Source organism: Meles meles, chromosome 2 (assembly GCF_922984935.1).
Source record: "Meles meles chromosome 2, mMelMel3.1 paternal haplotype, whole genome shotgun sequence".
In the NCBI taxonomy this organism is placed as follows: Eukaryota; Metazoa; Chordata; class Mammalia; order Carnivora; family Mustelidae; genus Meles; species Meles meles.
Genome location: NC_060067.1, coordinates 144,185,410 through 144,200,984, shown reverse-complemented (window position 1 = coordinate 144,200,984; position 15,575 = coordinate 144,185,410). Strand labels below are relative to the sequence as shown.

At 33.6% G+C, this 15,575-nt stretch overlaps 1 protein-coding gene across 7 annotated transcripts in view; it reads right to left on the bottom strand.

Annotated features, from left to right (window-relative positions):
* The window catches only part of LRBA (LPS responsive beige-like anchor protein), a 759,801-nt gene that overhangs the window by 529,560 nt on the left and 214,666 nt on the right, over window positions 1-15,575 (bottom strand). For all 7 annotated transcript variants that reach the window (XM_045989499.1, XM_045989508.1, XM_045989525.1 and 4 more), the window contains exon 31: window positions 7,849-7,982. In XM_045989499.1, coding sequence (XP_045845455.1) covers window positions 7,849-7,982 — 134 coding nt within the window. The remainder of the gene's footprint in view (window positions 1-7,848; window positions 7,983-15,575) is intronic.

Below are 15,575 nucleotides of genomic sequence, written 5' to 3'. Positions count from 1 at the left end.
CCGAATGTTTATAGCAGCAATGTCTACAATAGCCAAACTATGGAAAGAACCTAGATGTCCACCAACAGATGAATGGATAAAGAAGATGTGGTATATATACACAATGGAATACTATGCAGCCATCAAAAGAAATGAAATCTTGCCATTTGCGACGACATGGATGGAACTAGAGGGTATCATGCTTAGTGAAGTAAGTCAATCAGAGAAAGACAACTTTCATATGATCTCCCTAATATAAGGACGTGGAGATGCAACATGGGGGGTTAGGGGGATAGGAGAAGAATAAATGAAACAAGATGGGATTGGGAGGGAGACAAACCATAAATGACTCTTAATCTCACAAAACAAACTGGGGGTTGCTGGGGGGAGGTGGGGTTGGAAGAGGGGGAGGGGGTTATGGACATTGGGGAGGGTATGTGCTATTGTGAGTGCTGTGAAGTGTGTAAACCTGATGATTCACAGACCTGTACCCCTGGGGATAAAAATACATTATATGTTTATTAAAAAAAAAAAAAGAAAGAAAGGATGAATACCCAACTTTTGTAGCAACATGGACGGGACTGGAAGTAATTATGCTGAGCGAAATAAGTCAAGCAGAGAGAGTCAAGTATCATATGGTTTCACTTATTTGTGGAGCATAACAAATGACATGGAGGACAGTGGGAAATGGAGAGGAGAAGAAAGTTGAGGGAAATTGGAAGGGGAGGCGAACCATAAGAGACTATGGACTCTGAAAAACAACCTGAGGGTTTTGAAGGGGCGGGGGTGGGAGGTTGGGGGAACCAGGTGGTGGGTAATAGGGAGGGCACGTATTGCATGGAGCACTGGGTGTTGTGCAAAAACAATGAATACTGTTAGGCTGAAAAAATAAATAAATTTAAAAGATAACAAAAAAAAAAAATTGATAGTTAAGAGGGACGCCTGGGTGGCTCAGTTGGTTAAAATTGATAGTTAATGTTAATACTTTACTGTCTGTAAATTAATTCTTCTTTCTTTCCTAGGGAAGTACCTAATAAACATAAAAAGGACAATTAAAAAAAAAAAAAAAAAGAAAAGAAATCCTGCCAAGCTCTCAAGAGCGCAACAATCAATCTCTCACGTAACTTCCATACCAGTGTCTTTAGAAAACATGTTCTACACTAGCAGAAAACACTTACTCACCAGTCACCTACAACCAAACCATTCTCAAACTGAATTCTAGCTCTATCAATATTGGGCCAGTTTCTCTGATAATAACTACCCGTCAGGGGTTGTTATATGATTGAAATGTTTTAGGGGAAGCAGTAATAGCTCTGCCACTTACCAGCAGTAGAACCTTGGGTAAAGTTACTTAAGCTCTCTGTGCTTCATTTTCCTAATCTATAAAATGAATAGCGGTACCTACACCTCACAGAATTATTTTGAGCCTGGACCATAATACATACACAATGAATGATAGCTTCCTTTCCTACCCTTCTACTCTATGACTTCCTTTAAATACTTAAAGAAAGTTATCACAGTTCCCTTTACTCTGTACTTCAGGCTGAAAATAGACCCAAATTCTTCAATGATTATTCATATGACATTAAGTATACATAACTTAAATGACATAAAGGTTCTAAAGTACCTTTTAAAAACATTACTCTAAAAATTTTTTAAGGAAACAAAGATAAATCTGTTTAAAAGTCTTGAAGTTATAAAGCAAAGAACCAAACCCAGATTTAACCGTTATAAAAAGTGGATTTCCAATTATTTCACTTATCAGATTAGTATAAAACAAAACACAGCCATAAAGATTTGGTAAACCCAGCCACTATACAAGAAAGTATTTTATTAAAAGCCTGTACTTCCTCACTCCACTCCCATAACCTCTTCAGGCTCACTTCATTTATATCTGGACATTTTGATTCAACTTACTCTCTTAGGTAAGGCAAATAAAATTAGTTACAGGTATAGATAAACAGCAAGGCTCTAATCAGCAAGGATCTGGGACAACTCGACCTTCCCTAAAATATGCATGGTCTTCAGGCAGAACTAGATCAGTAATTCTGATTCAGTTCTGATCACCAATTCTCAGCCAAACATAGAGCTTCAGAAATCTAGACTGTTTGACCCCCCACAGGCTTTGTTCCTTTGGGGGAGGATACCATAGCAATCTTAGATAATTAACTTTTGGATAATTACTAAGCCCACCTCTTAAGAGGGAGAATATTCCTAAAAGATGAAGTTGTGAATCTCTCCTTTCCATTACACATTTCCTTCCTATTCCCTTGAAAATCAGAATTAACTTTTCTTTTTACTGGGATTTATTTATCTCTGTCTTCCTCCCCTCCTCACCATCCTGATCATTTGAGAGCTAATCCTGCTCATTTGAGAGCTAACTGTACACAAAAACCCTAAGAAACTGCATGGAATCTATCCTAATGCATAGTATTAAAAGTGAAGTTAAAGTACACATTTCTTTATAATCACAATCTTTAAAGTACATATATGAATTCCCACTTCACAATCAAAGTCTTCCATTTTCTCATTTTTCTTCCTGTTAAAATTTCAAACTAGAAAGCAAAACAAGGTAATGTTGAAAAGAATCTTTCTGTTCAGTATCTGGAATTTCTGAGACTCAGGTTCATCCTTCTATTTCTACACAATACTCAATGAAGTACTTCAGACACCAAATATCTTTATTACAGTCAGTTAATGACACCTCCAATTCTCTAAATCCTTGACAGCAATATGATTACTAAGCCGTAATTGGCCACTGACTTTTATTATTAGTGATTAATTAACTATTTCTGAGCTTTATTTCTTTTAATTGGTGGTAGTTTTTAAAGACCACCTTTATTTAGAATATAACAGATACTGTTTCTCAAAGGACTACTGGTAGTTTTTCTCAAACTTCTCTGAACCTAAAAAAAAGGAAAGTATGAAGTCCCATTTATTTAAAAGTAAGACATAAGTAATAAATCTCAAGAAAATATTTGTATGAGGCTTTAGGTAGTAGTTACAAAACAAAAATAGCTTTTAATGTGCTGACTCTAATTTTAACAAACTGAAATACATATCCAAAGTCTGAAGAAGACAAGGAGCAATAGTGGCTCTAAATAAAACAGTAACAAAGAAAGCCTTCCTGACACTACTCTAGAAGTGTTGCCAATTTTCAAACCTAAAAGAGACTACAGCAGAAAGGAATTCTATAAACGGTCTTTTTCAATAATAAGAGAACATGTTACCAACAAAGATAAAAAGGTCCAGGCGGATGGGTGAAATACGTGATGGGGATTAAGGGGTACCTTTGTTGGGACGAGCACTGGGTATTGAATGGAATCACTATATTGTATACCTGAAACTAATAGTACACTAAAATTTTTTAAAAATCTTTAGAAGAAATCAACAAGCAATAATTATTGGAGGAAAACACCACACAAAAAAATAAACTAGAATATCGGTAATTTCACAGGGGTCATTCTCCATTTCTGCCATGGAAAAAATGTAGTTTCCAAATATTCTGCATTTTTCAACTCAGATAAAATAATAAATCTATGACTAATTTATTGCTTTAAATTAACATTAAATATTTTTAATACACAATCACACATATGTAAATGCAGAAGCTACTTTGAACATGTGGAATGATACTGACTTATCTTTTCCTTATCCTTGCACTGATAAAACTGGCTCCTTCAAGCTGACAGTTTTCCGGACATTCAAAAGAACAAAAAGGAAAATGCAAATACATCATCTGTCTCCTATCTACCCAGGGAATAGCCAACTGTTTATACAAAGTCCCTAAGGGTCTAAATAAATAATGTCCTTTGCAATAAAGTATCATTAAAACAAGTGCCAATATATAATACCTAAACACTGGATTTTTAAAATTTCTCTACCTCTCCCTTTCACCCTGAAACCTCCTCACTGATTCCGGACCAGTCACAAGAGGCTTTGTGCCCAGTAAAAACTTTTTACTAAATAAAAAACTGATTGAGCAAACATAAGCTCCTTGGGTCAAATTTCATATAAGCAAAGAATCAAACATTTTTTTTTCAATGTTAAAAATAAATGTGCTAACTAATAATACACATGGCTCTGATAAACAGATGAGAGCCTAATATTCCAAACAGAAGTATAATTATTGTATTTTACAAACTGGCAAACACCCAGCATATAAATTACTGAAAGACAGTCTATTTGGTTCCTTTAGTGGATTAGTTTCAGTTTTGTTTTAATCACTTATGCTTTACATCATGATAGAAAAAACATGTTAGCACACCTGAAAAAAGAGTAATGACATCTTAACACATACTGTATTCTGGGCAATTAAACCTATACTGATGAGTAACTTTAAAATTTCCAGATTTTGATATATTTACTAAAACTGTTTTCTCTTTTAGCTTTCTTTTAAAATATGCATATACCAAGGGTATATCTTGTTCTCTGATAAATATCTTTTATAAGTTACTAAGAAAGACTTGCTATTGATAGTAATAGACTACCCTTTTTTGCTAATAAAATGTTACAGAAGCTAAGGAATATTATCCAAACTGAAATGTGAAATTTGTATAATAATCAAAATTTGTATAATAAGCACAGTTTCAGTAATGCACAGTTTAAAACGTAAATGTACAAATCTTCAATTTTTTTGCAATGTTACAGATTTGGGTGACTTTTTAAAGTACCGTTGACACACCATGTTAGTTTCAGGTGCACAACATAGTGATTCCATAATTCTATATATTATGTCATGCTCACCACAGTGTAATTACTACCTGTCACCATACAATGCAATTACAATACCAATGACTATGTATTTCCTATGCTATATCACTTATTCATTCCATAAATGGAAGCCTGTATCTCCCACTCCCGTCACCCATTTCATCCATCCCCCTATACCCTTCTCTTCTGGCAACCACCAGTTTATTTTCTGTATTTATGGGTCTACTTCAGCTTTTTTGATAGTTTGTTTCGTTTTTGAGTTGGTGATAATATTATCACAGAAGAATCTCTGACCTCAGATAAAGCTGACAAGCTCTAATTCTTTTTCTGGGATCCAATTGTACCCAATTCTAGTTTCTCTTTCTGCCACATGTAAAATTTAGAAATCCCATTCTGATACTAAAATTTCTAAGTAGTTTAAGTGTTCTGCTACAAAAGTCCTATTTAGTGTTTTATATTTACATTGGTTCTGCCAAGAAAATTCCCATTTTTGCTATTGTACCATGTATTATCAAGTGTATTTTTTAATCAATAATCTATTAATGGATTTTAGTAGTTCATTTTTTGTTGCTGACTCACTATAAAATTCAGAACTGAAGTCATCCCAAGGCACAAAGACTTAAGTTTTAAGATTCACAGGGACAGATATTTACTATACCTTCATACAAAGAAAATAATACAAAATCAAACCAAGACTAATACCTAATTTACCCAGATCTGCAGGAATAAACTGCCCAGGGGTGCCTGGATGGCTCAGTCAGTTAGCATCTGACTCTTAATTTCAGCTCAGGTCATGCTCTCAGGGTTCTGAGATTGAGCCTTTGCTTGTCCCTCTCCCTCTGCTCCTCCCCCTGCTCTATCTCTCAAATAAATAAAATCTTCAAAAAAAATAAAAATAAAAATAAACTGCCCAGCTCAGTGTGTGACTACAACTATCAATTCATCCACAAATCATTTTCTCCCAATTCTTGCTTGAACCAGAAGGAGGAAAATAAACTTAAATATATGTCACCTATTTTTATTAATGGCAAATAAATTAAGAGACCGACCAAAAAGAAAACAAAAATCTCACAATAAAAATATTGGTGGTGAGGAGATAACTACTTGTGAGGTTTGGATTCCAAGTAAAAAAGAACAGGATACACAGCAAGTATGTTAAACAAAAGTAGGTAAAGTGGGGTTGTAGGAGAGTGAGAAATACAATGACTGAAAACACTATATTGAGTTAGATTTTCCTTATCAAGGTTGTAAGGTTCATGTCAACAATTAATGGAATGGAACAGAAATAAACTGGAGACACCATATAATAAGGACAACAAGAGAATACTGAAAGAGAAAAGGAAGAGTCAGTTATGAAAAACATATGATAAAAACAAAGACTATCACCACAAAGATTTGAGATAACAAGGAATTTTTTTCTTAATTAAGGGGTTTTAGGGAGAAGGGAAGAGCTAACAATTCTAGCACAAAATGGGAAAGCCTGAGAACTGAGAAACATCACCGCTGGAAATTAAACAAAATTTAAACAATGGGGCCAAAGGGTACATTATAGCTGGATACAGTGTTTTGTGAGGGTTTGCCAATAAACAAATAGTCTTCAAAGTAGAAAATTATTTTGTAATTCTGCATATGGTTCTTCAGGGTGAGTTTATATAATAATGGATATACTAGAAAAAATACAATGCTTCAGAAATAAATTTATCATTCTGTTTTACATCCAATATTGCCTATGTATCCCTCAGCTTTGTTTCTTATCTATTCTGAAGACTGCATGATTTAAATTTCAAAAATATATTTAAAAGCAACCAAAGGATTGCTTTAATTACTTTGTCCCATAAACTGAAATTAAAAGGCAATATATTCAAAATAAGATGAAAATATTTTATTCAGTGTATTGTGAACTGCTAAACTTACTACTATTTGCTCTGGGAAGTTATTAGAAATCCACTAACACTGAGTTTAAAAGATGGCCCACCATTTCACAAATATAAGTACCTTCTGCCTTTTTCCCAACTGAAGAAGCTCTAGAAAAATCACAGCTGATTTTTTTTAAGGGTATTGGATGGGGGTGAAAGAACAGAAATTTGCATCCCAGTCCAATATGATTACCAAATTGTTTCTCCTCCAAAGTAAAACAAAAGCATCAGAGTATAATTAATGGACAAGTCTGGTAGAGTCCTACACTTATTTTCTTTTGTATTTTCTCACTAGAACAATGATAAAAAAATATATAACAATATACCACACTACTATGTTAGTAATAGGCAATGGGAAATAACGGGAATTGGGATGTTGAGGAACTCTGTACTTCCCATTCCATTTTTCTGTAACCTAAAACTGATCTAAAAAGTAAGGTCTATTTGTTTTTTCTAAATTATTGATAAAATAAGGGGCACCTGGGTGGCTCAGTCATTAAGCATCTGCCTTTGGCTCGGGTCATGATCCCAGGCTCCTGGGATCAAGCCCCCACATGGTGATCCCTGCTCAGTGGGAAGCCTGCTTCTCCCTCTCCCACTCCCCCTGCTTGTGCTCCCTCTCTGTGTCTCTGTCAAATAAATAAATTTTTTTATATTTTTTTAATAAAATAAAAGGCAACATAGCATAAAACTCCATGTACTACTACTACAGATTTTGGTTTCCAGGAAGAAATTTTTTTTCAATAAACTGAATACTGTACAATTATATATAAGCATAATACAAGATTAATGATAAAATTTTGAAAAAGACACTAACCCAGGAAACTTAAAAAATCAAAACTGCCAGTAGTTCAACCACATAGAAATAATCAAGTAACTTCAAAGTATATTTCCTAGATTTTTCCATGTACAAAAGGTATATACTTCACATAGCTACAATTACATGGTATATGTAAAGTACTGCACATATTTTTTTTTACTTAACCAACTGTGAACATTTCCTCATCACTAAACACTAGGAACAATTATTATGTTTAAGTGATGAAAATACTGAAATAACTTGATGTAATTTATTTGATACTACTCAATTTATTTGGAAAATTATGAAATAATCAATAGCATAATACAAAAGCATAATGATATATAACGTGCCGAACAAACTATCTTAACTTTATCAAAAGTCCTCAACTTTGCAGAAATACAATCTAAAAACTTTTTTGTTCAAATATAACTCACTCACCAGGTGATTCTCCTCCTACATCTGAGGCTTGGCTTGAATCTACTGAAGAAACCACACTGACAGCATTGTTAGGTAGACTTGCAGTAAGTGTAGAAGGTAAGACTGCTGATTTTTTTGTTGCAATGATGACACTTCTGTAATAAAGTAAACAGATTTTAAAATACAAAAGGTCACTCAACCTAATTACATTAATTTCAAAACAGAAAGTAGGAAACTAATTTCTTTTTATAGTTTAATTATTTCTATTTTGATGTATAATTTAGAATATGCTCTCAATAAGAAATCTCTCCAATGGCATTCATATTTATCCAAATTTCAATGTTTTAAAATGAAGACGATCTCCTATGAAAATATAATAATCCATTACAACATTTGAACTTATAATTACTATATAATATTCTTCAAATTTATGATCTTTAATTATCCAACTTAAATAAAATTTAACCAAAGGTATATAAAAGAGGGAGTTTGGCACTCAAGTGGAAAAGTAATTAACTTTTTCTTAACCTCAGAATTGAAGCAGATTTCTACGTGGATTTTAAAGCACCACTAATTTGTAATCATAAAACCTTAGAAATTTTACAAGGTAAAAAAAAAAAAACCTGCAGATATAAACAATTTTTAACATGTATCTACCAAGTATTTCTTTTTAAGTCCCAAAGACTATCTTTTGATAATATTACATAGAATAAACAATGCAAAGGTATAAAAGCTAGATGCAAAAAATTTCAAATAATCAAATTTGTTCATTTTGTCTATTATTCAAACACAGGTATTTATGATACACCAATTTCAATTAAAGTGTAATACTTTATACCAAAATAGTAACTAAAAGACCTTATTAGGCATAACTAAAAGGCATTTTTAATTGAAGTTAGCTCCATAAACATGCAAAAACCTAGTTAATGAGGTAAAGAGGACAGCTGATATATAATGCACTCCCACAGCAGTGCTTACTTTTAATTACCTGGTGTTAAACATAAGCCTAAAGTCTTCAACATTCAATTTATTTAATCACATCTTTTGTTGACAATATTGTAACCACAAGCTTCAAGTATTCCCTTAACAGCTTTAAAGTATTCAGTTTCTAAATAAAGTTACTTAGATACTTGATCCCAATAAATGTATTCGAAAGTGGAAAATATGTAATTCCAGTACTTTAAAAATACGTTTTGTTTTTGTTGTTATACCAAAGAAAGACAATACAAAGCTAAATAGGTTCTGTTTTACTTCAGTGCCTATCATGTGATGGCAAATACTGTTGCCAATTAAATCAAGTTCTCTTGTGTTAGGCATGGCTTATTCAATGTACTTGGGGGTAGCTGGTGTCACATCATTATAAGGGTGACTGCCAATGTTAACTATACACTAAAAAATAGATGCAACAGCCACCTGAGCCCTCAATCCGAAATGGTGTGCTTAAATCATGGTAGCTTATATGAAATGAAGATTATTGACTTTAGGGGGAATAGATATGACCATGTGGGTGTGCGCGTGACCACGTGTGTGTGTGAGCACTAGCAGTACACTCAAAATAATATAAAATGTAATTTTATATTTCCTACTCAAGGAAGCATTTCCTACTCAAGGCAGAAATTCATAAATCTATTATTTAAGAAAATCTCCAGGTACACACCCTAGCAACCTATTTTGGAGGGAGGAGTGCTATGCAGAATTTCCTTTCACATTTGTTCACAAAAGGAAGAACTAGTAAGACTAGTTCACTGATATGATCATTAAAAGCACTGAAATGAACAACAGAAGATAGTATTTAGAAAACTGAAGTTGTTTTTTCCATAACTGCAATTTAAGACATAAAACTAACCTATGTACAAACCCTCTCCTGGAAATTTCCTCAAGACAACTTATGCCCACAAAAAATGTATACAATAATGTTCAAGAGGACTTATCTAATAGTCAAAAACTAGAAACAGCTCAGAATCCTTTCAAAAGAAAAATGAATAAGTGATATGCTTATACAATGAAACAATACTCAGCAACTAAAAGAAACTACTGATAAACACAAGGGAATTCTTAAAAGCATTATACTGAGTGAAGGAAATCTTATACAGAAGAACACAAACTTTGTATTTCCTTTTACATGAAGTTCTATAAAAGACAAAACTAATGTACCCTAGGAAAAAAAATCAGAAGAATAGTTGCCTGTAGTAGGGAAGGCACGTGGGAACTCTCAAGATTGATGATGTCTTGACTAAGGATTTGGGATACACACAGGTGTACAAAGTTGTCAAAATTCATCAAATGGTACACATAAGGTCTGTGTCTTTGAATGCATGTACCTTAAAAAAACTGTACTGATCTCTAAAGATCTGCATGCTGAAATGTTTATGAAGTGAACTGATGTCTGTTGAAACACATAAAAAATAAAACTGATAGAGGGATGGATATATGAAGAATACTATGATGAAGTGAATAGAGTTAAAGGTTAATTGCAGTATCTCAGTGATGGGGTCTGTGGGTGTTCACTGTACAATTCTTTCAATTTCTGTCTGAACATTTTCATAATAAAACATTGGAAAACTGGTAACAGAAAAAACTTACTACAGGTGTTCCTTAACATGCACAATCTCTATTTGTCCAAGACAACATGGTTAATTAAAAGTAACAAAAACTTATCTCATTTCTAACCCTTAAAGCTACTACCATTAATAATGCTATCAATCATGTATACTTTTTCTTTATTACAATGCAGCAAATATTTATTTTCTAAGATCTTTCTCTTATTCTCATTCCTAACACATCTGAAGTGTGGCTACCTACATGAATTTACATTTAATCCAGCATTCCTCACACACTTCTCCAATATGCTCTTACAGTTCCTGAGCATGTATGTATGTCATTTCATAACTCCGACCACTTGCATATGCTATTCCTCAGCCTAGATGCCTTCCTCTTAGCCCTGCGTGCCAGTAACATCTTCTGTCTCACCTTTCAAAACCTCGCTTATAGGTAAGCCTCCTAGAATCTCCAAGTCATAGTTCATAATGTATTATTCTTCGTGTTTCCCCATGATCCTATTATATAAATTTATAAATTAATAGCTATGATTTAAACTGATGATATGCCTAAAATTACTACTTAATTCTCCAATCCTAACATACATACATATTACTTCCACTTTAAAAGTTAAAATAGTAAAATTCAGATACGTAAAGTAATTTGCCAAAGTAAATGCCCTATATTTCCAGGTTTGTTTAAACAAGAGCCTTCTATTTGGACTATTTTCTCATACTGACCTTTTTCTTAAGGTTCATTGAGATATAATTCACATATCACAAAACTTAAGTGACCAATGGTTTTTAGTATATTCCCAGAGTTGTGGAACCATTACCACAATCATTTTAACATTTAAACACAATTCCATAGTATAATCACCTACAAGCAATAATAATAAAGATTTCCAAGATATAAAATTATGCGTGTATTACTAAAATAAAAAATACATATGCTCACAAATGGAGAATGTTCTCAATTCTTTGGCTACTTATTATTAATAATTATAAATTACAAATAAATATTATTTATAATTATAAATAATTAACAATTATTAATATATAATAAAGAAAATTAATCAATTTCCAAATTCTTTGCTGATTCAAGTCATTTCTTTTTTTTTTAAGATTTTATTTATTTATTTGACAGACAGACAGAGAGCACAAGCAGAAGAGTGGCAGGCAGAGGGAGAGAGAGGAGCAGGCTCCCCACTGAGGAAGGAGCCTAATGCGGGACTCTGGGATCATGACCTGGGCCGAAGGCAGAGTCTTAATGACTGAGCCACCCAGGCGCCCCTGATTCAGGTCATTTCTGAGGAAGCAAAATAATAATGCTTCAGCTTTGGACCACATAAAAACAAAGAAAATTCAAAGTCATAATGATCCAATTTAAAGAAAAAGCAACAGGCAGATTTCAGGATATTTTCCTTTCCTTACTGTTTTGATTATCATAGGGTTTCCATGTAAAAGACTAAAGTTTTCAATAAAGGTGATATTTAAGCTATCATATGTATCATGTATGTAAGTGTAAATTTAAGCTAATAAAGCATGTCCTATAGTTTAAAAAAATTGCTGAAATTTATCTTTACCACTACTCAAGAATGATCATGAAAGGACTAACATTTCATATTTTTCTAAAATGCTTTGGAAACACAAAGAAAATGCAACATACATTTGGAACAAGTTTGAGATCCTATATGCCAAGCAGTATGCTAGGGATATTTCTGGCTTTGTTCTCAGGATACAGCTTAAGTTTCTAATTAAGAGACTAAATGAATTCCTTGTCAATATTTAAGAAGCAAATAACTAAATTTTTTAGTATCTGCTATCAACTTCTTTTTTAAAGATTTTATTTCTTTATTTGACAGACAGAGACCACAAATAGGCAGAGAGGCAGGCAGAGAGAGAGAGAGAGAGGAGGAAGCAGGCTCCCCACTCAGCAGAGAGCCCGATGTGGTGCTTGATCCCAGGACCGTGAGATCATGACCTGAGCTGATGGCAGAGGCTTTAACCCACTGAGCCACCCAGGCATCCCTGCTATCAACTTTTTTTTAAAAAGCACTTTAAACTTTTTGGCATAAAGAATTTGTAAGACAGATATGTCTTTTAGTTTTAAAGCTAACTTTCCAAACTGTCAATTAAAAACAAAATATTAAAGTATAAAATTTTACATATTATAGGTTTTTTTATTTTTTTAAAGATTTAAACATTTATTTTGGAGGGGGAGAGAAAGAGAGAGAGAAAGAAAAAACATGCATGGGAGGGAAGGACAGAGGGGGAGGGAGACACGCAGACTCCCCACTGAGCAAAAAGCCCTACCCAGAGCTCAATCTCAAGACCCTGAGATCATGACCTGGGGCAAAATCAAGGGTTGGATGTTTATCCAACTGAGCCACCCAGGAGTCCCACATATTATAATTTTCTTTACAAACTCACTGACTTTAATGAATGATTACTATCTGTAAGGCACTACACTTAAAATACATATGAATTATTTATAACAACTCATGAATTAAGAACTACATATTATCATCCCCATATTATAGATGACAAAGAAGTCATTTCCTAACATTCCACATATAGAAAGTGTACACACTGCTGACTTTTTTAGAACTATGAACAACGGAGACTTCTGTGAAAGTTTCCTTTTATTTAGTCACAACAAAGAGCAACAGTATCTTCCAGATCACTAAGGCTCAGAAGTTCCATTTCAGAACCATATCAGTTTCAAATATCATAAACTTCCACATAAATGCTATTTAACATGCAAATCGTTCACTAAAGGAGAAAAGAGCATTTTAAGCCTAGCACTTTACTCCCTAAGGATCTAACTGAAAAGCCAAACAAGCCCTTGAACTTTATCAAGATAAATCCCTGGCATCCACTAATCACCAGAGAGGATCTTCAAATTAGATAAGAGAAAGAACTTTGGCATGGGAATGAACACAAACACCTTGCCATCCACAAAGGCCCACAACCTGGCAGCCTTTCAGCAAGGTTCCACTCATGTAGGTGTTACTCTAAACTTTCCAGCTATTGCTTGGAAGTTGATAATTCTTAAGATATGAGGAGAGTTGTGATTTCTGACACAGCATTCCAGAGATAAATACATGATCAGAGGGATGCTTTGAAATTCCCAAAGATATTCCACTGGCCTAAGCCTGCATGAAAATAGTTTTTCAAAAGGTATCTCTTGCTAAGAAAAAGAGGGGGGTTAAAACAGAGCACTTCACTTGCCATCAGACAACAGGTTAAGTGCATACCAGACAGTATATTCCAAATAACACCCTTAAAAATACTATCACAAAAATTGCCCTTTGTATTCTATTTCAACAAACCCTTTAATATGTATTACTGAAGCACAGTTTCCCTAAATAAGTTCAAAACTCACTCACTGAAGGGATCACTAAGGCACAGATTTAATTTCTACACATTTTTGAAAGAATAAATGCTCTAAATTTTTCAAATTTGGGACATTTATAAGGAAACTCTCTTTCACTAGATTAGAAAGATGTATTAATTAATAATCTACCCTCACTTAAGTATTTGACTACTCAACCTAAAATTAATACAAATTTAAATAATGAAAATAAAGAATATTTTAAAAACTAGTTATTTATACCTCTTCCCACCCTCAAAATGTAGTCTTTGCTATGAACAGTTTTAAACATACATTTTTAGATATATGTGAACAGATATATCCATTTCTTAAAAAAAGATCATAAATTCTAAGCTATTTTGTATACTACTTTTTCATTTACACTACATTTTCATTTCATAATATATCTACAATATCATTTTACATCAACAAATAGTGTTCTGCTTTTCTCACCTTAATGGTTGTACACTATTTAATACATGTACAGAAAATAACACATGAAACCAATCCTTCATCGGTTGGCAACTATGTTTGTGTAACAGTGAAATGACAAGGTCTAGAATCAGTCATCCATGCTTCAAATCTTCCACCATTTATTAGCATAATAGCTTAACTACCTACTTAATTTCTCTGTGCCTCAGTTTCTTCATCTGTAAAGTAAGAATAAAAAGTAGTATCTACCTTTCAATCTACCTACCTAAAAAACACTTTTAGACTAGACCTTCACAAAGTAAAAGCTTAACAGTATTAGCTTAACTATGAAATTTCTCCAGCAGAAAATATTTTAAAGATTTTATGTATTTATTTGACAGAGAGAGATCACAAGTAGATAGAGAGGCAGGCAGAGAGAGAGAGGGAAGCAGGCTCCATGCTGAGCAGAGAGCCCGATGCGGGACTCGATCCCAGGACCCCGAGATCACGACCCGAGCCGAAGGCAGCGGCTTAACCCACTGAGCCACCCAGGCGCCCCAGAAAATATTTTATACCTGCGTATATCTTCTGATTTAATTTCTAGTAGTAATTAAGTTCACATATTTTAAATTTTAATTAATACTGCCAATTTTCCCTCAAATAAAATGTATTAATATGCCCTCTCTGCAATATAAAAGTGTTTTTTCACGCCCTCCGTAACTCTAGGTATCATCTTTTAAACCTCTGCTATTTTAATCAAATGACATTATCTCATGCTTCTTTAAATTTTTATTTCCTTCATTATCAGTGATACAGACTGTCTTTACATTTGCATATTAACAGTATATATCTTATGAACTACTTGTTCCTGTTATCTGTTAATCTTTCTAGCAGATTTCATCATTTATTTGTTAACATTTTATACACGCACACGGAATATAATCCTTTTATCTGTAATATGTATTCTAAATATTCAGTGTCTATACATACACATATACACACAATAGAAAGCATCAATAACTAAATGTCTTATTAGGTGGGATTGCTAAGTTCACATTTATTGAGTGATTTCTTCCTGTTAAGTGTTTTAGATTAATATATCTTTAATATCATCTTCCATCAACACACTGTTCTGCTTTTTTGGTCTTTTGTCTTTAGCTTTGTAGTATCATGTAATTTAAGGATAAGGAAGCCGAAGCTCAGTGGGTAACTAGTCCAAATTCACTAATAAGTGATAGAGCCAGAAATCAAATTCAGTTTTGTCTGACTTCTAGAATAATTTAACTCCTATGTTATAAAGACGATTGTAAAAAGAAAAAGACAGGAGGGGCGCCTGGGTGGCTCAGTGGGTTAAAGCCTCTGCCTTTGGCTCAGGTCATGAGCCCAGGGTCCTGGGATGGAGCCCCACATCGGGCTCTCTGCTC